Source organism: Salvelinus fontinalis, chromosome 9 (genome assembly GCF_029448725.1).
Source record: "Salvelinus fontinalis isolate EN_2023a chromosome 9, ASM2944872v1, whole genome shotgun sequence".
In the NCBI taxonomy this organism is placed as follows: Eukaryota; Metazoa; Chordata; class Actinopteri; order Salmoniformes; family Salmonidae; genus Salvelinus; species Salvelinus fontinalis.
This window is the reverse complement of record NC_074673.1, coordinates 9183454-9208045: the sequence shown is the minus strand read 5'-3', so window position 1 is coordinate 9208045 and position 24592 is coordinate 9183454. Positions and strand designations below refer to the sequence as shown.

Below are 24592 nucleotides of genomic sequence, written 5' to 3'. Positions count from 1 at the left end.
ACAGATCAATGGTGTAGTTTCACATGTACAAGACACAGACACACGTACAAGACACACGTACAGGACACACGTACAGGACACACGTACAGGACACACGTACAGGACACAGACACACGTACAGGACACAGACACACGTACAGGACACAGACACACGTACAGGACACAGACACACGGCTGTAGCTTTTCTCTTCCCTTCTGTCTGACTGGCTTTGATATCGAACAGCCACCCAGGAGCAAGGTGGTGTCCACCCAGGAGCAATGAGAGTGTATGGTCTGAGGGGGGTGTTGAATATGCATGAGGCTGGGGGTGTTAGGGAGGCTGGGAGCCTCGGGTTGGCTACAGGATCAAACACCGAGGGGCCAGCCCTCATTAGGAAGGCCAGGCTGGGGGGGGTGGGAGCTTTGGGGCCCGGAGTGTCTAGCTAGAAACTCTCTGGGGGAAGATTTAACAAGAAAATGTGGAATAAGTCAAAGGGATGTGAATACTTTTTGAAGGCAAAAGTCTCAACTAGAAGATGAATAAGTGTATTCCTACGAACTTGATTACTTCAACATTTTGTGAAAATAAGGCAACCCTTCCTAGACTACAGTACCAGTCAAAAGATTGGACACACCTACTCATTCAAGGGTTTTTACTATTTTCTACATTGTAGAATAATAGTGAAGACATCAAAACTATTAACACATATAGAATCATGTAGTGAGCAAAAGTGTTAAATATAATTTAGGTTCTTCAACGTAGCCACCCTTTTCCTTGATGACAGCTTTGAAAACTCTTGGCATTCTCTCAACCAGCTTCACCTGGAATGCTTTTCCAACATTCTTGGAGGAGCTCCCACATATGCTGAGCACTTGTTGGCTGCTTTTTCTGCGGTCCAAGTCACCCCAAACCATCTCAATTGGGTTGAGGTCAGGTGATTGTGGAGGCCAGGTCATCTGATGCAGGACTCCATCACTCTCCTTCTTGTTTAGGTATCCCTTACACAGCCTGGAAAACAGTGTGTTGGGTCATTGTCCTGTTGAAAAACAAATGATAGTGGGACTAAGCGCAAACCAGATGGGATGGCTTATCGCTGCAGAATGCTGTGGTAGCCATGCTTGTTAAGTTTGCCTTGAATTCTTAATAAAATCACCAACAGTGTCACCAGCAAAACACCCTCACACCTCCTCCTCCATGCTTCACGGTGTGAGCCACATGAGCAGAGATCATCTGTTCACCCACACTGCGTCTCACAAAGACAAGTGGTTGGTACCAAAAATGTTACATTGACTCAGATCAAATGGACAGATTTCCACCAGTCTAATGTCCATTGCTTGTGTTTCTTGGCCCAAGCAAGTCTCTTATTATTATTGGTGTCCTTTAGTAGTGGTTTCTTTGCAGCAATTCAACCATGAAGGCCTGATTCACACAGTCTCCTCTGAACAGTTGATATTGAGATGTGTCTGTTACTTGAACTCTGAAGCATTTATTTGAGCTGCAATTTCTGAGGCTGGTAACTAATGAACTTATCATTTGCAGCAGAGGTAACTCTGGGTCTTCCATTCCTATTGCGGTCCTCATGAGAGGCAGTTTCATCATAGCGCTTGACGGTTTTTGCGACTGCACTCGAAGAAACTTTTCAAAATTCTTGAAATGTTCTCCATTGACTGACCTTCATATCTTAAAGTAATGATGGACTGTCGTTTTTCTTCGCTTATTTGAGCTGTTCTTGCCATAATATGGACTTGGTATTTTACCAAATAGGGCTATCTTCTGTATTCCACTGCTACCTTGTTACAACAAAACTGATTGGCTCAAATGCATTAAGGAAAGAAATTCCAAAAATGTACTTAACATATCACACCTGTTAATTGAAATGCATTCCAGGTGACTACCTCATGAAGCTGGTTGAGAGAACGCCAAGAGGGTGCAAAACTCAAAGCGAAGGCAGGCTACTTTGAAGGATTAAAACTTTTTTTTTTTATACATGATTCCATATGTTTGATGTCTTCACTATTATTCTACAGTGCAGAAAATTGTAATAATAAAGAAAAACCCTTGAATGAGTAGGTGTGTCCACACTTTTGACTGGTACTGTATATGGAAACACTTCCATTGTGGTTGGTGGACGTGGGCTTGTCAATCGGTGTGTGTGCACGCTAGATGTACTCTTAATGGGAGGAAATCATGCTGCAGCCAGAAGCACTAGACAAAGTTGACTGACCGACCGGACAAAACAACTCAGTGCTTTTATCATCACTCGACCCACTGAGTGACTCCATTTTTGTTTAATTATGGCAGTGGCTTAGATACGGCACATCGCAGCTTCTTTTCCTTGATAGCTGGAGTGGCCAGATTTCAAAAAGCACAGAGCACAATGCCTTCCACTCATAACCAGTGTGACACACAGTCTCCCAGTGAGCCGAGAGTAGAATCATTCTGAATGCTACAACTTGTCAATGACTCGGCACCTGTTAGGGTTGTAGACAAGAGTCGGCTCATTGAAGCACAGGCTGCATCCCGAAAGGCAGCATATTCACTACATAGTTCACTACTTTTGACCAGGGCCCTATAAGCCCTATAAGCCCTAGTCAAAAGTAGTGCACTATGTAGGGAAGTCTGTTTTTAAACACTGAAGACGATGAAGAGATTCCACAGTGTTATTATTATACTGGGTCCGGGTAGAAGACTGTTTCCAAAGACTGGCTTTGTTCACTGTGGGCGGCAGGTAGACTGGCAGGTAGGAGTGTTGGGCCAGTAGCCAAAAGGTTGCTGGTTCAAATCCCAGAGCTGACAAGGTAAAAACCTGTCGCTCTGACCCTGAGCAAGGCAGTTAACCCACTGTTCCCTGAAGACATGGATGTCAATTACGGTGTCAGACTTCTGATGCCATTGTATGCTTTGCAACACTGCTTGGGGTCTTTTCAGCTGAACACCCACTACACAGTTTCTTTCCCAACTGATGCCAGTGCCACAGCGAAGCACTGCTTGAGGTCTTTGGGGGGGGAACTTTATCTTAGAAGCATACTGGTATGGCTTATACACTTGGACCGTTGCCATGTTCTCACAGAAAGGGTCTCTTCAGAGTATAATTTGGACGGGAGGGTTAAAGTTAGAAACAATTATTTACTTAGGGGCCAAACTGTGGCAAATGAGCTGGGCACACAGAAAGAGGCAACAGAAGCTGCCTGTCAAACTCAGCATGACGCAGGTCAGGGGTCACTTCCCTTCAGAGGGATTTAGAGCTGTAATGCAAGTCTCATTTTAATACCTCTATCCCGTAGCCAATGCCTGTATAGAAAGCAGCTCTTCCCACAGGTCAAAATGTCCTCCTTTGGGTGAAGGGTACAGCCCCTCTCTATTGAGGTGATTTGACAGAGTGTAACCCCGGTGCCAAAGGCTAAACTGCAATTGAAATATTGAAGAAAGGTTCAGGACGGCAGCTTAGCACCCCTTCAAAGTAGAACCCCCAGAATCAAAGGCAGAACAAGACAGAAAGGTGGAGCATGATGCAGAACTGCAAGCCAAAACATACTTACACTACATGCCCAAAAGTATGTGGACACCTGCTCGAACATATCATTCCAAAATCATGGGCATTAATATGCAGTTGGCCCCTTTTGCTGCTATAACAGCCTCCACTCTTCTGGGAAGGCTTTCCACTAGATGTTGGAACATTGCTGCAGGGACTTGCTTCCATTCAGCCACTGATGTTAGGCGATTAGGCCTGGCTTACAGTCGGCGTTGAAATTCATCCCAAAGGTGTTTGATGGGGTTGAGGTCGGGTTTTGTGCAGGCCAGTCAAGTTCTTCCACACTGATCGAGACAAACCATTTCTGTATGGACCTCGCTTTCTGCACCGGGGCATTGTCATGCTAAAACAGGAAAAGGCCTTCCCCAAACTGTTGCCACACATTTGGAAGCACAGAATCATCTAGAATGTCATTGTATGCGGTAGCGTTTAGATTCCGCTTCACTGAAACTAAGGGGCCTAGCCCAAACCAAACTTTACAGTTGGCACTATACATTGGGGAAGGTAGCGTTCTCCTGGCTTCTGCCAAACCCAGACTAGTCAGTCGAACTGCCAGATGGTAAAGTGTGATTCATCACTTCAGAGAACGCGTTTCCACTGCTCCAGAGTCCAATGGCGGTGAGCTTTACACCACTCCAGCCAATGCTTGGCATTGCACATGTTGATCTTAGGCTTGTGTGCGGCTGCTCGGCCATGGAAACCCATTTCATTAAGTTCCCAACAAACTGTTAATGTGCTGATGATGCTTCCAGAGGCAGCTTGGAACTCGGTAGGGAATGTTTCACCAAGGACAGACACGCTACAGCACTATGCGGTCCTGTTCTGTGATCTTGTATGGCCTACCACTTCGTGGCTGAGCCATTGTTGCTCCTAGACGTTTCCACTTCACAATAATAGCGCTTACAGTTGACCGGGGCAGCTCTAGCAGGACAGAAATTTGACAAACTGACTTGTTGGAAAGGTGGCATCCTATGACAGTGCTAATGTTTGTCTATGCAGATTGCATGGCTGTGTGCTCGATTTTATACACCAGTCAGCAACGGGTGTGGCTGAAATAGCCGAATCCAATCATTTGAATTGAATAATAAACATTGTTTTGTATATATAGTGTAATATGTTTGCTGGTCTGGTGTTAAAAGACAGATCTTGTCCTTATACTCCTCCTGGGGCAACATTCCTCCTCTGGTGTTGTTCTCTCTCCTTCAGGCACTAATGGATGATACACACATCAGACTTGTTTTAGTCAGGCCACAAGATTCCTACTAGCTAATAAGGCTCTGCCTGCACCTGTGGGAGCATGTTTGACTGCTAAGATATTGGCGAATTAAACGGAATTAGTGTGTAAAAGAAGAAGTAGCAGAATACGTTCCATTAAGATCATATATACGAGAAGAGATGAAAGGATAAAAAAATAAATAGCTACAATTTAAGAGACGGTTAGTTCCTACTTCAAATTAATTCTGCTGCCATTACTACCAAGACCTGTTGGCTTATCTGCATTGTTCCACTAAGCTGTTTTTTAGGGGGTGTGATTTAGATAGAACCCAATTCCCATCTAGCGTTGTGATCAGTAAAAGTCATTTCACGCATCAGCGTTTGTCAGCGCCTATTAGCAACTTCCTCCTCACAATATATATATATGAGTCTCTCCATCCCTCTCCCCATACCTCCCTCTCCCTCCCTCTCAGCTATGCGCCAATAGCCCCTTGGGTGAGGGCCAAGATGAGTGGTCACAGCACATGGGACACTCTGGTCCAAAGAGACGGGTCCAGTACATGTGTTCCATGCTGCATTCACTCTTTTCAGCTCCAGTCAGCTGTTCTGGTCATTAGGAGCTGCTCTCAGAACGTCTGGCTGAGTACCATAGTGCACTCTATTCCCTATATAGTGCCCTACTTTAGGCAGAGCTGGAGCCCAGTGCTGCTGCCTTGATTTACCCATAAAGACTTTGGCACTGAAGCTTAAACACGGTTTAATTGGGGAGAGGTTACATAAATCATTATGGACCATCTGATGGATGCTACCTAGTGTGTGTTACAATAGCAGCCCTGTTTTCAGGAGCCGATCCTTCAGCCTCCACGAGCATATTCAGCTAGGCCCTCACGGATATACTGAATAAGGTTTAGCATGAGTCTTCCTGTTCAACTCAGGATGTTAAGATCAAACAGGTATAAAATCATGTTTACTACGCAATCAAGTGAATTAATCTGTCTGTTCTATTGATTCATTGTCCAGATTAAACCAACTCTTAGCTATGTAATCACAAGTATATTGAACAAGGTTTGCTAAATCAAGGGTGTTCGTTAAAGCAGATACACAACCTTAAATAATATCTATCCATCTGATCAAGTGAATAAATCAGGCTGTTCAATGAATCAATTGTCCAGATAACAACTAATCCATAGTCCCTTTCACCAACGAGGATGAGACAGACATACAATGGTGTTAGTGTGATGTCACCACCATCATCATCATCATCATCATCTAAGAATGAGTGGCCAAGTCAAACCAAAAGGTCTCCATGCCACATTATGTAATTACGCAGCCTGGTTCTCCTATTTGACCTTTGACCTGAGAGGACAGAAGGGTCAGAATGAGGTCCAAGCCGTCCTCCCACGAAGAAAATGGAGAGGGATGAAGTATTCATCTGTGTGAGACAGAGACACGGAGTGACAAATATGCCCTCAGGTTAGGAAAAGCAATTGAGTCTCTCCCACCCACCCACCCGAGAGCACTGAATTATCCGCTTCTCCTGCTGTGACCCCTGACATGTGACAGTACCCTCTTAGGCAATAGGTCATATTTGGCTGCCTCATATTCATATGGCACATTTTCACAGTCCCATTATAATAAATAAAGCAAAGTGATTTCCCAAGTGCATGAATCAGAAATGTCCCAGGGGAGATCAGTGGAAGTACAGGTCTAAGTGACTGAACTCACATATGAATGTATTAATACGTGATCGACGGACAGCCCGTTTTACAACAGCGGCTTCAACGCAGAGATTTCTATGAGAAAATCTCATTTGAGCCACTCCAGAGAGATGGCTGGTGCAGAGGTAGTACTGTGAGGGATAAGGGGGTTAGGGATAGAGAGAGTGATGGAGGGAGGCAGGTTCTCACACAGCAGTCAGTCAATGTATATCAGTGGACTAGCCTAATGCCTAAAGAAGTGTGCTAGCACAACCAGGTGGGTGGCATAGTGTGTGTGTGTGTATCAGTGGAGGCTGCTGAGGGGAGGACGGCTCATAATAACAGCTCGAAAGGACATAATTGAATGGCACCAACACATGGAACCCCTAAGTTTGATGTATTTGATACAATTCCACTTACTCCGCTACAGCCATTACCACGAGCCTGTCCTCCCCAGTTAAGGTGCCACCCACCTCCTGCGGTGTGTAGTGTGTCTGAGAAAGAGATGGGAAGAGAGTGTAATGTGTGTCTGCAATAACAGAGTGAATGTGTGAATACCAGGGAGACAGTGTCTATAAGGGAATAGAGGGATACAGGAGTTGGATAGTAGCCTGGTGGAAAAGCTCCATGTTCCTCCAGGGTTTAACACAGGAGGAGAGCAAGCCCTGAGGAGAGGAGCAGACAGAGCCCAAAGCACTTATTTATCCCCTATCCCTCCTCCACTTCTCCCCCGTCCCTCCTTCCTGTCCTTTCTCCCTAGCCCTCCTCCACTTGTCCCCTAGCCCCCCCCTCCACTTGTCCCCTAGCCCCCCCCTCCACTTGTCCCCTAGCCCCCCCCTCCACTTGTCCCCTAGCCCCCCCCTCCACTTGTCCCCTAGCCCCCCCTCTACTTCTCCCCTAGCCCCCCTCACCAAGCCCTCCTCCCTGTCTGCCTCATCAGCACAAGGCTGATAATAGCATCCCTTCTGGCCAATGACAACACAGAAAGAAATAAACTCTGCCAGGTTTACTAGCAATACTAGATAATAGCCTACATATTCAATATTTCAGTAGTACACTGGTACTTGAAGCAGGTGAAACCACATACTCAAAATGTCTTTATCTTAAAGGTTTTTAACTGAACATTTTCTGAAGCCCTCTCTTCAACGCTTCATTCTTAGTTCTCATCCTCTCCCGTCCATGTGAGTGACAGTGAATGTATAGACTGTATAGAGTGTAGTAAGTATGTATAGAGGGCTAGTATTCATTCTGCCAGGCCAGTGAGGAGTCTTTCTGTTTGGGACAGCACCGTGTGAGACAGGAGATTGCCACACAAACATGCCCCATTCCTGCCCACCGCCAAGGGAGATGTCTGACCGTTCTTCAGTTCTCCATGCATGGCATTCCCTGGCTGGCATCCTGGTATCCTCTGTCAACTTCTGAAGTCTTCTAGTTCTGTGGTCTTTAGAGGGATAATAGCAGCTTTAATGTGGTATGGCTCCTCCCTCTTCTCTTCCTCCACCAGAGAGGCATTCTCTCTATGGTTGTAGTGTCGTGATGTAATAGCGCTGTAGCTCCTCTGCTTCAAAGGTCTTCTTTCTCCACTGTTTACCACAGTTCTAGAATCAGAATCCTGTCAGTTAGAGCTTAAAATGTCCACCAATCCAGGGCTGCTGAATATGGAAAGAAATTAAAGCGCAATCAAAACAATCTTGAAATGGTTGCTTGAGAATTCCAGAATTTCCCGGCATTCATTCAGCACATGGACATGGCTGTTTTATGGCACTTCCGACACAAGGCGACGATTGTTTCGGGGTTGAGAGGTAACGGAAGGGCGACCTATGACTCCCTCACTGGGGAATTCTGACATCACACACACAGACGCCATTTCATGCAGACGCGTCGCTTCAGAAAAACATCCACTCAACCAGAAGAAGGGTATCGGACTGCTGGTGGGCTTCTAAATATTGCTTATTGGACTGGAGAAATTATGAAAGATTATGGAATTGAGAAAATGTCATGATTCAATCTTACCCCAATGCAACCCCAATGTAAAGTAATGGATCACGAGACCTTGTTGAAACCCAGGTGTCGTTTTTACATTTTAAGTACTAAGGTGACCCACTTTCCCCAGTTAGAGGAAAGAGCTTCCCCAGTTAGAAAGCACCTAGCGGGCTAGCAGAGATTTGACAAACATCCATAATGGAGGTTGTCTGCTTGCTTCTCTATTTTAACGAGGCTGATGTAGATGTAGCAGTCAGACAGTGTGGGATGAGGAGTGTGAGTGTGAGTGTGAGTGTGAGTGTGAGTGTGAGTGTGAGTGTGAGTGTGAGTGTCTGTGTGTCTGTGTGTCTGTGTGTCTGTGTGTCTGTGTGTCTGTGTGTCTGTGTGTCTGTGTGTGTGTCTCTGGGAGAGATGAGACCAGGAAGTAGCGAGGTCATCAACCATTCTATTTCATATACCAGCCAGAGAGTTCCCCACTCACCTAGAGAACTTACACCAATTCCAATTAAGAGTGTTGGGAGCACAGGATTCCACCTTTGATGTAAAATGTGTGTGTTTCCTAAGCCAATTGGGAGGATATTGCCAGGATTACATTATGAGATGTCAAGCCCAGGCAGACATGAAACCCCACACATCATTCACCTGGGGTTGAAGAGAGACATGATCTGATGTCTCTAGTAGCAAGCCAGATGGGCTTACTGATGAATAAGCCCCACCCAGCACTGTGTGTGTGTGTGTGTGTGTGTGTGTGTGTGTGGGCGGAAGAGGGGACATAATATTATTGATCAGTAAAATAGCTGAGTGGAGGGAGAGGAGTCAGGATGTAGGTATTTGTTGTTGCAGTGCTCTTCTCCTGTCTAATGGAATGCGTCTTTAGATGCCTATTTAGAATGGATATTGACGTTAAGTATCTCAGGCAGGCTTGCGTCTCAAACACCACCCTATTTCCTATGCACTACACTAATAGGACTCCGGTCAAAAGTAGTGCACTATTTAAGGGATAGGGTACCAAACCGTTAGTTTGACCGACTCTTCCTGCTCTCCGTCCAAATGGAACTGCCTGGAAACAAACAAACACTGACGGGAGAGGGATTGAGCTCCTCCATTTTACCACGCTGATGGTTTTCACATGAAACCAAAACTCCTGAAGTGTATTGAGGAAATTGGGATGATCCAGGATAATGTGAAGCAGGAACAGACTGGAGGGAGGCCATAAACAAACCTCAGTCCTTTAAATCCAGGCTGCTGCGAAGGACACATCCTGAAGTATTCTACCATGAATAATAATCCTGTTACAACGCCTACATCAACCCCCGTCCATACTGACCGTGTTAGACCCTTGGTCCTGTATGACTCAGTTGGTAAGAGTGTGGAGATAGCAACACCAAGGTTCTGGTGCAAATCACATACACTATAAAACATTTATGCAGTATACTTTCTGTGCTGTAGGCCTATGTCACTTTGCATTAAGTGGTATACATTATTTAAGTGGTAATGCAGGTTTGGAGGATATATTGGCACGGGTGTTTGGCCCGAAACAAAGTCGAGCGCCAGCCAAACGTGACAGTATATCCTCCAAACACCGGCTGAGGGCATTATCACTTTTATACAATGGTTACCAACATATTAAAATAATGACTTACATATTTTCATTAAAAACATTATTTTGATGAATTAATTCATACCATTTCATCCTTCCACAAGATATAGTCCCGACACAAATCTAGGGTTGCTACCCAAGCAGGCTGGTCGTTCGTTCTATCGGTTCGGTTACCAGAGACGCGCCTCAGTCATTGTCTTTCTGTTCTGCATCTTTGGACGCGACCCAAGTCGTTCGTTCTAAATGGTTCATTTCCATACTGGCTGGTAACGTTCTTATCCCTTGCTTGTTAGTCAACTACAGCTAACTTAGTCATGTCAAACAGTGCAGCCAAAATAACGAAGTAGCTGTATTTGTTCAAGCTGTTTTCTAGTGACATTTATTTGCACACATCCATAACAATGAGCTAATGAGGTGCGATTTCGCCTGGCTTAGAAAATGCGCTCACTTGTCAGAACACTGTTGTTCAGAGGAGCTAGCCAACAACACAGCTAACACAATCACTTCAAACTGAAGCTGGAATGACTGCAAACTAGCTGCACTTCATCTCACCTGTTTTCTTCTAGTCTTTGTGTCCATCCATAAAAATTATGCTGATTCATGATTTCAACTGGCTGAGTAAAGCAGTCTGCCATGTCCTGACTCCCAACACGTTCATTACTATGGGACAGCTGGAGATCCAATTTGAATATTGAAACAATGTTGTAAATGTCGGAGAGACAGACAGCAGGGTTTATACAAATCTCCGCTGTTGAAGCCTGTTGGTCTAAAAGAAATGTGAGATAATGTCTGTTTTTTATAGTGGAGATCAAGTTTATAAATTGCTTGGCTGGGCTGATGAGACAGTGGATTGTGCAGTCAGATGGAACAGAGTAAATGGGCATTTTAACATAATAGATTTAGCTGGTGGTAACTTGTGGAATAGACACCGGCTGGAATGTGGTTGATAACCAATCAGCATTAGAACCACCCCTTGTATAATATATTAACACTAAGTCGTAAACTACACAGGCCGTCAGAGAGCTAAGTGCTGGATCCCTCTAACCGGAGAGGATGAGGGAAAAGGGATGTGGAATAGGGAAGGCAGACAGGAGAGAGAGCGAGGCCAGGGAAGATATTGGTGTATTGGTGGCAGCTGTAGTGTAGAGCATTGTGAGGGACAAAGCATTAGGGTTTTTAAAACTCGTCTTACCTGGTGAAGGTCGTGTCCCAGGGCAAACTCCTGGAAGTACCCTGGGGCAGCGGAGGACGCTCTGACAGCCTGCCACAGCTTGTGTTCACAGCCCCCCAGGTAGTGGGAGCGCACCCCTGGCTGCAGGTTATAGTTCCTGAACACATAGGCCTTCAGAGGAGTGCCCCTGTTCACGATGGTACTCACTGCTGCCATCTGGTGGTAAGAGGGTACATGACATGTTTTGTTTTTCCATTTGGCCCCATTTGATAAAGCTGATGGTGATTTAAAATGTCAATGTACATAACCCTGTATTGAAGAAGAGTGGCATTAATAGAATGTGTTGCTATATCCACTTAGTCCCCATAAGAGAAACAGGAAGGGTGGCATTTACATTAAATAGGACAATAACATTAAAAGCAGAACACCACAAATGCACTACTATAGAAGTTATATTACCGTAGTGACAACATTTAGAGCCATAAACATACTTTAGAACACAGTAATGCTCTGAGGAATGATTGAAATTAAATCTATACAACTGTTAGTCATTACACTGTCAGATGTTATAAAAGCCTAATAACACCACAGACAAGCACGTATTCTGACACATACAGTGTAATCCTTACCAAACACCTCATTATTATTTCACTGCCTAGCCTCAGCCTGGCTGTCGTACATGGAACTAGTGTATGTGTGGATTCTGTGTCAGTCGAGCCACCGGAGCTGCAGCAGTAGAAGTGTGTGTGTGGTAGAAATGGTTCCAGCCAGCCAGTGAGACGATGGCCAGGGGCTTTCTCAGTGACCTCATTATTAAGAGACGGAAGAACTTCCTTTTCATGGTCCTCCCTCAGCAACCGTGAGGGTGTGTGTGTTTGCCAGCTCCACACTGTTAGTCACGCCATGTTACAAAAACTCACCTTTGGGCATTTGGGGTTTCTTGATGTTTCCACCATCAGATCAGAGCCCATTTTTTCTCTGTGGGAGAAAATGAAAGGAGAGCTTAGTCTGGGGCTGTCTGAACAAGTTACTAGCCTTAAAATCCTTGCTTCCTCTGTACTCGTTTTCTCCAGTCCCCTCAAAGCTCATTGGAGGAAGTCAGAGGAAGGGACATTTGATCATCTCCACCAATGAGCTTTGAGAGGAATTGATCTGCTGTGCTGTTCTTAATTCATGAAGTTAATCTATTCCATTATATTAAATACTGACTTGAGGATGTTCTCCCAGGTCTCAGAGTCGTAGAAGGCGTGGCTCCAGCCCATCTTGACGGTTCCCACGATGACGTTCTGCTTGAAGACGTCAGAACCCAGCTTCCTGTAGAGCACCTCACACTCATTTAGAGGGATCTGGAATACACCCAGCATGAAGCCCAGGATGGAACCTGACAGAGTGAGAACAGCAGGATATTCAGCCACACAGGACAGAGGATGTACATTTTAAAGATCATTATTTGTTAGTCCAATAACACCAACACATTTTCAGATCGAGGCCTGAGGAGAAACATGGATAAACCCTACCCCTTATAACTAGACCCTATAAAACAAACCCTACCCCTTATAACTAGACCCTATAAAACAAACCCTACCCCTTATAACTAGACCCTATAAAACAAACCCTACCCCTTATAACTAGACCCTATAAAACAAACCCTACCCCTTATAACTAGACCCTATAAAACAAACCCTGCCCCTTATAACTAGACCCTATAAAACAAACCCTGCCCCTTATAACTAGACCCTATAAAACAAACCCTGCCCCTTATAACTAGACACTATAAAACAAACCCTGCCCCTTATAACTACACTATAAAACAAACCCTACCCCTTATAACTACACCCTATAAAACAAACCCTACCCCTTATAACTAGACACTATAAAACAAACCCTAATATTAAAACCAGCTAATTGCAGCATTACCACAAAAATGGAAGAGGCAAGTAGAATGGGGATAAGGAAATTGTCTGTCGGCCCTGCATTAAAGGCCATAAATGGTGATATATATATATTGCTCAAAAAAATAAAGGGAACACTTAAACAACACAATGTAAATCCAAGTCAATCACACTTCTGTGAAATAAAACTGTCCAATTAGGAAGCAACACTGATTGACAATAAATTTCACATGCTGTTGTGCAAATGGAATAGACAAAAGGTGGAAATTATAGGCAATTAGCAAGACACCCCCAAAAAAGGAATGGTTCTGCAGGTGGTGACCACAGACAACTTCTCAGTTCCTATGCTTCCTGGCTGATGTTTTGGTCACTTTTGAATGCTGGCGGTGCTCTCACTCTAGTGGTAGCATGAGACAGAGTCTACAACCCACACAAGTGGCTCAGGTAGTGCAGTTCATCCAGGATGGCACATCAATGCGAGCTGTGGCAAAAAGGTTTGCTGTGTCTGTCAGCGTAGTGTCCAGAGCATGGAGGCGCTACCAGGAGACAGGCCAGTACATCAGGAGACGTATACATCAGGGGCAGACCTGGGTTCAAACAGAATAGTCCCAAAACAGAAACCCATGTACATCTGGCCCCCCAGGCACGCTAGAGGAAACGCTCAAACTATTTGAAAGATTTCAAATAGCATCAGGGTCTGGGGCTTTACGGAGCAAGAGGCAAACTGGATAGGAGGCTAATTGTCTGTAGGATCATCCGTTATGGGTATCATTACCCAGGGATGATCAATCCACAGACACTGGCTGGGATTAAAATGGCCACCAAAAAAAACAACCAGTGACAAGCAGATCACTGCTAGCGTCTACAGGTGCTATGACCATATAGTGATGTACATGACAAGACAAGTCTCCTGCCCTGTAGACAAGACAAGTCTCCTGCCCTGTAGACAAGACAAGTCTCCTGCCCTGTAGACAAGACAAGTCTCCTGCCCTGTAGACAAGACAAGTCTCCTGCCCTGTAGACAAGACAAGTCTCCTGCCCTGTAGACAAGACAAGTCTCCTGCTCTGTAGACAAGACAAGTCTCCTGCTCTGTAAACACCTCCGCTAACAGCCAAAACACAAACCCCATGTCTCGCTGTTTCTCCAGTAGCATTTCCCACACCCATCACCAGTCACCTGACCCAGGCCGCCTGCTAGCAGCTCCACAATACCAACCCAACCAATACTAACAGCAGCTCAATCCTAACCCAACAACCCAAATCTGTGCCTGCCTTCCTGCTGAACTCTCTCTGGGGCCCAAACCCCACCTGGGGAGAGGATGTCCCCCACCCACCCCCCAGCTGCTGCCAGCCACTATCCAAGAAGACAGGCCCCTGTCCCAAAACTGGCATGACAGGGTGAACCCAGGGTGTGCCAGCCAGCCAGACCATCGTGCCCAGAGCGAGACGGGCAGCCAACTCCAAACGTGGTGGCTGTCCTTAATGTTAAAGTTTAAAGCACTTTACTTAGTCAAGGTAATCCCCTCCACCAGATACGCTAACACACTGGCCAGCAGTCTCACACGCAGAAACACACGCAGAAACACACGCAGAAACACACGCACACAGACCTTCTGTGAGCCAAGGGCGTGGCTGTCTACCTCCAACTGGAACGGATTAGGGACAATGGATACGGAGAGGGGGAGACAGACAGAGAGCATGGCCGGGGAAGATAGAGGTTTGGTGGCAGCTGTAGGGTAGCGCTTTGTGAGAGGGAAAACATTAGGCTTCCTAAAATGAGAGAAATGGTCAGGCCATGATGGACCTTGAGAGGAAGAGCAGGGGGTTATGGTAAACAGCACCACCTTGTGGTGGTTGAGAGTACTACAATATTATATTGGGCCTCCCGAGTGGCGCAGAGGTCTAAGGCACCGCATCGGAGTGCTTGAGATATCACTACAGACACCCTGGTTCGAATCCAGGCTGTATCACAACCGGCCGTGATTGGGAGTCCCATAGAGCGGCGCACAATTGGCCCAGCGTCGTCCGGGTTTGGCCGTCATTGTACTTAAGAATTTGTTGTTAACCGACTTGCCTAGTTAAATAAAAATGTTTTTTTCTGTCATATATAAATAGACAGACAAAACATGACAACTGCCAGTAGATTATGTAGGTCTGATAAGGATTTCCATTGTCAGCCACAGTAGTCAAATCCTTCAATAGCTGTTCTATTTTTTATGTAACGTTTAATCTTCTTTTTCCGCTACTGGGAAAGAATAAACAAAGAAAAAAAATTATACAAAATTATTCCATTACATTTTTTTTTCTTCCCTTCTCTGGCACTCAAAATACACCAGTCATCTACCTTCTAGTATTATATAAACTGGAGACCATTAATGAAGTCTGAAATAAGAGAGGAGCTCTGTTGAATTAAGAGCTTGCCCACAACAGTACAAAAGAAAATGACAACAAGACTAAAGATTTGCCCCCTAATGTGCCATAATGCCTGTGTCCTGGCATGCAGTGCAGGGTACACATCAGAGAGCAGGAACCTGGGTAAGCCATGGGACTGAGCAGAGCAGGAACCTGAGTCTGGGTTCAGTCCCAGTACAGAGCTGACTGGGAGGAGCAGTGAGCACTCTGCTCTGTTTAGAATGATCCACCCTGCAAGCTGCCCTCTCGCTAGCACGCCCTCCTCTCGCTAGCACGCCCTCCTCTCGCTAGCACGCCCTCCTCTCGCTAGCACGCCCTCCTCTCGCTAGCACGCCCTCCTCTCGCTAGCACGCCCTCCTCTCGCTAGCACGCCCTCCTCTCGCTAGCACGCCCTCCTCTCGCTAGCACGCCCTCCTCTCGCTAGCACGCCCTCCTCTCGCTAGCACGCCCTCCTCTCGCTAGCACGCCCTCCTCTCGCTAGCACGCCCTCCTCTCGCTAGCACGCCCTCCTCTCGCTAGCACGCCCTCCTCTCGCTAGCACGCCCTCCTCTCGCTAGCACGCCCTCCTCTCGCTAGCACGCCCTCCTCTCGCTAGCACGCCCTCCTCTCGCTAGCACGCCCTCCTCTCGCTAGCACGCCCTCCTCTCGCTAACACGCCCTCCTCTCGCTAACACGCCCTCCTCTCGCTAACACGCCCTCCTCTCGCTAACACGCCCTCCTCTCGCTAACACGCCCTCCTCTCGCTAACACGCCCTCCTCTCGCTAACACGCCCTCCTCTCGCTAACACGCCCTCCTCTCGCTAACACGCCCTCCTCTCGCTAACACACTATTAGCCAGAGATAAAGTTGGTTAGGAGGACAATGCAACATACCTGTGCTGACACCACAGATGTAATCAAACAGTTGGTAGATGGGTTTTCCCGTCAGGGCTTCCAGTTTCTGCAGAGTCTGAAGGGCAATCAGTCCCCTGGACAGCAGAAAACACACACATCATGAAGAGTACTGATATAGATTCTCTACGGTATGTAAAAGTGAGTGGGGACGAAGTAATAACACAGATAACAACATCCGCCAGTGACACACACATTCAAATGGAAAACATTGGATAAACTTGAACGTGGTGAACGATGGCAACAGTCTTTCCATCGCTCTTACTAGCTCTCTTATTTTCCTTTTTTCCCCTCACATGCTACCCTTTCCTTCACACACACACACCCTACTGTACCTGGTTCCCCCTCCGTCGATGGACAGGACCCTGATCCCCTGGCCCTTGACAGGGTTGGTGTATCCCACCAGAGTGAGGGCCTCCCTGACTGCTGCCTTCAGAGACGGGTCCTCAGCCTGGCGGAGACGCAGTAGGCAAGGGATCGCCTTCTCCTGAGGGCCACACACACAGCAAGATATAACAATATATAGTTGACATCACTGACATCCATATGGTCAGTTCTAGAACTAATGTAAGTCGTTTTCAAATCAGTCAATTCAGGAACTACGCTGAAATTGCACATTCTTCTCAAATAAGCGTGGTAAAGAATTGGAATTTAAGTTTACTTCATGAATTTACTAAGTGAAAATGTAAAAAAAGAATGTGGACCAAACCTGCCCCCAAGGAAGAAGGAACCATAGTGCACCAGTCCCTGGTATTAAAAAGTTCAGCAAACACAAACTTAGCAGAAGCTTTTATCCAAAGCAACAGAGTACAGCGAGTGGCATGCATACAGTAGGGTACGCATTTAGTACATGTGACTCCTGGGGAACAGAGGTCATGCCTCCAGCATACACACACATTGACCTTAATACAAACAACACCTTAGAGGAAATAGCACGCACCATCTGTGACCAGTGGTTAGACATTACTATACTGTAACTGAACAGACTTTAAAAACACTCTACTGTATCCTCAGTTGAGCACTGTTCACGAGGTTAACCAATGCTTCCTCAGGCCAGAAACAATGGCCTTGGGTTAAGTTGTCCAATGGGACAGTCCCTACAGATACAGGTATGTGTAATGTAAATAACCTGCATGATGATAAGGGAACATACACTGAGTGTACAAAACATTATGAACACCTGCTCTTTCCATGACATAGACTGATCAGGTGAATCCAGCTGAAGTCTATCATCCAGTATTGATGTCACCTGTTAAATTCACTTCAATCAGTGTAGATGAAGGGGAGGAGACAGGTTAAAGAAGGAATTTTAAGCCCTGAGACGTATTCTGTATGTGTGGCATTCAGATGGTGAATGGACAAGACAAAATATTGAAGTGCCTTTGAGCGGGGTATGGCGCACCGGTTTGAGTGTGTCAAGAACTGCAACGCTGCTGGGTTTTTCAAGCTCAACAGTTTCCTGTGTGTATTAAGAATGTTCCACCACAGAAAAGACATCCAGCCAACTTGACAAAACTGAGGGAAGCATTGGAGTCAACATGGGCCAGCATCCCTGTGGAACGCCATCTACACTAGAGAGTCCATGCCCGGAGGAATTGAGGCTGTTCTGAAGGCAAAAAGAGGGTGAACTCAATATTAGGAAGGTGTTCCTAACGTTTTGTCACTCAGTGTATAGGCCCACATACAAAGTTATATAGGAACACATTTCTCTCAATTTATGACTTTATCTTATACAAGCACTATGTTGGCTAAACTGTTGTCATAGCAAAAGTTGGAAAGGAAAAGGAGAGCCGGACACTATAGGAGCTCAGATTCAATCATTTAAATAACCTAATAACCAACATTTCATCAGCGTCGAAACGTTGGTTATTAGGTTATTCATTTATTGCGTCGGAGCTCCTAGAGTGTCCGGCTCTCCTTTCCAAGTGTTCTACTCCGCTAGCCAGCACCTCGCCTACACAGGTGTGTGTTTCTTTCGCCTCTAGCCATAGCAAAAGTTGACATGTAGCAAGTCAGAGAGCTTAAGGACGTGCCCTGGTCAAACGTAGTACACTATATAGAGAATACGGTACCATTTGGACAGAACCCAAAAGAGTAACACAAACAGAACAGCCGCCCCAGATATTCTCACCAGACAACATGATTATAAGAGCGTCTGCTAAATGACTTAAATGATTATGTATGCAGAAAAACACTGCTGTACTGGAGAGATGTGAGACACTGCTGTAATACAGTTGTTAGTGTGTGTGTGTGTGTGTGTGTGTGTCCAAACTACTGAACAGCAGTAAATAGTGCCATTTCCCCCCCCCCCCATTAAGTTCAAATCCACATTAGTGAAACATTGATTTTCTGACCATGCTGATACGATAGGCGTTTACAGCAGTCAGCCAGCCCACCTTGACAGCCGCGCCGCGGGTCTCTGGAAACTCCAGTAGATGATAGCTGAGCTCCTCCACTCTGTTGATGTAGACCCTGACATCAGACGCTCGGTTTAACGCCTTGACCAGGGACCGGGTCCGGTTGTCCACACTCACCCTAGCTATGATCTAGGAACAGATCACACACAGGTTAGACACTTTCTCAATCACCACAACAACAAGTTAAGTCTGGCTTATCTAATACCTCATTTATTATTACTTGACTTAGCCATGATGTCAATAACTCAGACACAACCTACCTACATTTGCACTTTACATGTATTTAGGGGTGCTTGCTCTAAAATGACCGGTCTATAAGCCTGAAACAGTTTATTTTGTAAGAACCAAAAACCATCTATATTGCTAGAATGTTAAGAGGATTTCTTCTCCTACCACAGGAGGTCGCTGGCATCTTAAATGGGGAGGACTGGCTCGTAGTAACGGCTGGAGCAGAATAAGTGGGGAGGACGGGCTACATGGAAACGGCTGGAGCAGAATTAGTGGGGAGGACGGGCTCGTGGTAACGGCTGGAGCAGAATAAGTGGGGAGGACAGGCTCGTAGTAACGGCTGGAGCAGAATTAGTGGGGAGGACGGGCTCGTAGTAACGGCTGGAGCAGAATAAGTGGGGAGGACAGGCTCGTAGTAACGGCTGGAGCAGAATTAGTGGGGAGGACGGGCTCGTAGTAACGGCTGGAGCAGAATAAGTGGGGAGGACAGGCTCGTAGTAACGGCTGGAGCAGAATAAGTGGGGAGGACGGGCTCGTAGTAACGGCTGGAGCAGAATTATTGGTGGAATCAAAAACATTAAACACATGGTTCCATGTGTTTGATGCCATTCCATTGGCTCCGTTCTAGACATTATTATGAGCCGTCCTCCCCTCAGCAGCCTCCACTGATGCCTACATGACATAGTTGTATATGGAGGGTATAGCCTATGGTGGAACGTTGCCAGGACTCATGTCACACCAGTTGTGACTCCAACGTATGATGTGACAGTGGCACGATGTGCTAGATAGAGGGTTCCTAGAATCCCTCTTCAAAAATAACCCTGGGTGTGAGCCTTCTGGAATCGACAGCCTAGTAAACAGGTGTATTTTGCCTGTGTATGTTGTTGTATTGATATGAAAACAGGCCACAGTAGTGACAAAAAACGAGTTATTGACAAACCGGTGCGCCTGGCACTTACTACCATACCCCGTTCAAACCCCGCACTTACTCTTTTGTCTTGCCCTTTCACCCTCTGAAGCACACATACACAATCCATGTCTCAATTGTCTTAAGGCTTAAAAATCCTTCTTTAAACTGTCTCATCCCCTTCATCTACACTGATTGAAGTGGATTTAACAAGTGACATCAATAAGGGATCATAGCTTTCACCTGGATTCACCTAGTCTGTCTGTCATGCATCAACAGGTCCCATTCCTTTTCAACATGATTCCAAACAGTCAGACCCTTGACAGACGGTATAATGTAGGCCTACCTTCTCTCTTTGGAGCAGCAGTCTCTTGGCCCTCTCCTCTGCAGCCTTCTGTTCTGTATTCACCGCCACCTCTCCTTGCCATGGCTTTGCCCCTGCCTCTTCTGCCTTCAGCCTCTTCTGCTCTACAGCAGCACTCTTGGGTTCAGCAGCCGCCCTGCTGAACCTGGGGACCAGGGGAGCAATGTAGCTCCCTACAAAGGCCTGTACAGTGTCACCAGAGTAGGATAGGTAACGGCCGATACCCTTTTTAGAAGATGGGGAACTTACGGGTGCAGCAGCAGACCCTGAGGACGTTTTGTCTGACATCGGCAGGAGGTCAGTGGAACCACGGTCTGTGTTTTGCGCTTTCTCCTCATCAGACTTTGTTATGCTGCTGAAGTACGAGTTCACGTGGTGGGACAGGTAGTTGTATGTCTCATCCAGGTTAACAGAGAAGGAGCTGGGATGGAAGAGTTGTGTTGTGGTCTGTTGGGAGACTGTGGTGGTGGCTCTCTCAGGTGCACTACTCTCTGTTGGTAGTGGTGATTTGACCTGCTCCAGCCTTTTGGAGGTCCCGTTGGTGGCCACAGTGGTTGGGACAGTGGATGCTGCACGCTGCACCCTCTGTCTGACTTCCTGGATACTGGGGCCTGAGACAGCAGCATTTGCCCTGGCAATGTTGGGGCGAGGGGTGGCAATGGGAGGGGCGCTTGTGTTAATGCCAGGAGTAGGGCCAGGTGTAAGATATGGAGTAGGTGTAAGTGTTGGAGATAGAGTAGGTGTGGGTGTAGAAGCAGTGGCTGTAGTAGTGTCTGTAGTAGTGTCCCCTGGAGGACTAGGGGCAGACACCGAGGCAGGGATTGGAGAAGGTGTAGTAGCATTAGCATTAACAGTGATGTTAGCGGAGGTATAGGCAGGAACTGGGGCTGGGGTTAGAGCTGGGGCTGGGGTTAGAGCTGGGGTTAGAGCTGGGGCTGGGTACCCTACAGTACCATGACCCTGTGGTGTTAGCCCCATCTCCGGGCTGGCTGCCAACACTTTGCCAGCCTCAATGGCGTTCTGTTTGGGTTTGGCTTTGAGCCGGGCTATCTTGGAGAGGAGCTCAGTGTGTGACCCGCTCACCGCCTTGGAGACGGAGTCCAGGGTGCTCCTGAAGCGCGACATGGTGTGGCTGAGACCAGTGGACCAGCGTGAGGTGGATGTATTTAAGTAGTAGGCGCTGGTGTGGAGGCCAAGCCTGTGTCTTATATGACTAGCTCTGGAGAGCCATATCTTATTGCGAATTCTACTTTTTGTGCTGTGGGTATACTTCCAGCTGAGAAAGCCAACTTTGTGGCTCAGGCCTGCTTGGACATCAAACCTACAAGGGGGGTGTTGCTGAGAAGACAATGGAAGTGATGCTGCTCGTTGACCTTGTGTATGCCAGAAGTTCGCTGCTCTGCTTACTTTAAGCACACAAGAATCTGGAACACATCTCAGAGACATCCCTCTTGGTCTTGGAAGGCAGCTTTCATTTGTTTATTCCTTCATGAAGCTGGTGAACAATAAAAATAAACATTACTAAAAGAGGTACTGTGTAGTATCAACACATTGGAGATGTATGTAACTAACTGGTAAGGCCAGCTCTGGGATAGGCGGCTGTTATCTGGATGGCTTACTAGTGGCGCTAGCGTGTCGATTGCAGAACTCCAAATGCACCTAATGACCAATGTGTGCTAGCTAACCGCAGTTAATATATGTTATATCACCATGTTGTAGATGTGTTATCCCATTGGATTACAATCATATCTATAGCACTTTTTGATTAAAGCTGGGGAAGTAGGCAATCTATGCATGAACATTAGCTAGTTTACAACAACAGCTAGTTAGCTAGAATTGCTAGCTACCGGTTTTCCAGAAACAGCCACTAAACGGGTAACGTTAGCTATATTAAATGTAACAGTCTAGCCAGGCAATGATAACATACCAGTTTCTTGTTGACCGTTTGTGGAAATCTGAAGAATTCATTGACTCTCGTAACAGCGAAATCAAACGAACATGTAAACACGGTTCACAACAAGCTTCTTGGTGTGTGTTGAAGTCATTCGACTCGACAGTTTATATCCACGGACAAAAAAAAACGGACAAAAAACAGAGGAAAACAATGATCACGCGGTCTTTGATCTGACCTACAATTGGCTATTTATCACCTGCCACTATCAGCCCACTGAGGGGAATTCGATTAATGGCCCGGGTGAACCGGGTTAGTTGTTTGCATTCGATTTGGAACCGGACTGCCTAACGGGCCTGAGCTAGGAGTCTATTACAGTAGTCTAGTCTAGTGACTGCTCTAACAAATGGGTAGATTCGATTATGCTGAGCCGCGGGACACCGTTCTATGGCCCGTGACGTGACCGTGCAAAAGCGGAGAGGGAGGAGCGCCCTTCTCAAATCAAACAGTAATCTGCGCCGCTCGGTCGTGTTGCCATCAAGGCAGCATTGTGCATCATCCGGAAACCTACATCTATTAAAATAGATATGCACTACCTGTCAAACGTTTTAGAACACCTACTCATTCAAGTGTTTCTTTATTTTTCCTATTTTCTACATTGCAGAATAATAGTGAACACATCAAAAGTATGAAATAACAGATATGGAATCATGTAGTAACCAAAAAAGTGTTAAACAAATCAAAATATATTTTATATTTGAGATTCTTCAAATAGCCATCCTTTGCCTTGATGACAGCTATGCATCAAAGTAGACATCATGCAAGACTCCTGCATGTCATCTCTATCTGACACATTTGCTAACAGGTATTGTGTCAATTTAGAACTTGCACTAGAGAGTTCACAGAATTGTCAATTGAAAGAAATTTAACCAATTTAATCATTACAAAATGTAGCTAACATTAGATCGTTAATCCAGTGATTCTTATCTTTGCCTGATTCGGCAATATCGTCCACATCATCATGGCATTTGTAGTGTATTATAATAACCACATTAGCTAATTAGCATTTTATTTTGGGGGGGAAAATACAGGTGAATGAATATATTTATAAAAGTTATATTGTCCTAGAGAGATTTACACGGATATCAAAACGTCACCCAAGGGTAAACCTACACGAAATAAAGACCTTATTTTAAGCGTTTCTAAAATCCCCTACGTGCAAAATGAATGATGGAAAAACGATTGGAACAATTTCCTTGTTTCACTGCTAGGTTTTATGGGTATTATGACTCATCCTGCGGTACTCTATGAACGCAGAAAACAAGGTCTGACGTTAACACAGGCTTAGGAGATCTTATATGTTTTGTTCTATGAGATAATAGCAGTCAGTTAACATTGACCTTCATGAGTTATGAAGCCTTTATGTGATTTGTGTTTTTTATTTATTACATAAATTCTTAAAATTCACAAAAAGTGACATTAGTTGATGAAGATTATCTCGTAGAACAATATGCATAAGATCTCCTAAGCCTGTTTACCACAGACCTTATTTTCAGTGTTTATCCAAAAACCCTAGAAAAACGGCATAAATTTTACTCATAGTCTTCCTCTAACGAACAATGGCGGAGTTAGTGCCTACAAAAAGACACCATTACTATTCTCTCTATTATAGCCTCTGCCCAGTCCCTAACAACCGGACGTTCCGTTTTGGGGGGGAAATGGAAAGAGAACCTGTGATGGGACCTCCGCTTTTGGATGTTAACAAGGCGGCACGCCATCTTAACTTCTCCTCCACATTTACTGGATTGGTTGAACAGTGCAGAAGAGAACCTCCACGGACAGTTTTTTTTTCTTCTCGTCAAGACCAGTATGTAGGGAATCTAGTTTCAGGCATTTATTTTACGCCTGCTACATTAGGTCAGTGCCATTATAGTGTATGTGACAGCATTGGCAGCGCCATTGAGGCTATCTCCATTTTAAAGTAGTCGATTTTCTTCTTCATTTGGCTGATTGCTTCCAACTCATAGGATATCCCACCCAGTTGACTACTTTAAAATTGTGGAAGCCCTCAATGGCAATGTCCATGCTAAACTATTTTTTATCAAAGTTGCCGAAATGCCAAATGGATCCACATATATCAGTGCATTCGTAACAACCGACCTAACCATTACGAAACTTCTACTTGATCAAATAAGCCTCACATAGCAAATTAGCAATTACATTTTTTGTTGACCAAATTCGACACTCATTGACCTTCATACAAAAAAATATTCACTTTGCAAGCTTATTTTCAACAACAGATTTTGGGGCGGTGCAAAACCTCTTGCTTTGCCTCTTCCTCTCTGGCCAGGTGCCCCTTCTGGCCAGGTTCTGGCCAACGGTGAAGTTGGCTCAAATAAAAATGTAGATTAAG

General features: G+C 45.7%; 1 protein-coding gene across 1 annotated transcript in view; it reads right to left on the bottom strand.

Annotated features, from left to right (window-relative positions):
- Positions 1-22668, bottom strand: part of LOC129862027 (calcium-independent phospholipase A2-gamma-like) — a 37091-nt gene extending 14423 nt beyond the window's left edge. Inside the window, exons 1-8 of the mRNA XM_055933316.1 lie at positions 22216-22668; positions 20271-21783; positions 18769-18918; positions 16708-16859; positions 16355-16449; positions 12388-12559; positions 12099-12156; positions 11200-11394 (exon numbers count right to left, since the gene is read on the bottom strand). Coding sequence (XP_055789291.1) covers positions 11200-11394; positions 12099-12156; positions 12388-12559; positions 16355-16449; positions 16708-16859; positions 18769-18918; positions 20271-21734 — 2286 coding nt within the window. The 5' untranslated portion in view covers positions 21735-21783; positions 22216-22668. The remainder of the gene's footprint in view (positions 1-11199; positions 11395-12098; positions 12157-12387; positions 12560-16354; positions 16450-16707; positions 16860-18768; positions 18919-20270; positions 21784-22215) is intronic.
- Positions 22669-24592: the final 1924 nt, after the last annotated feature.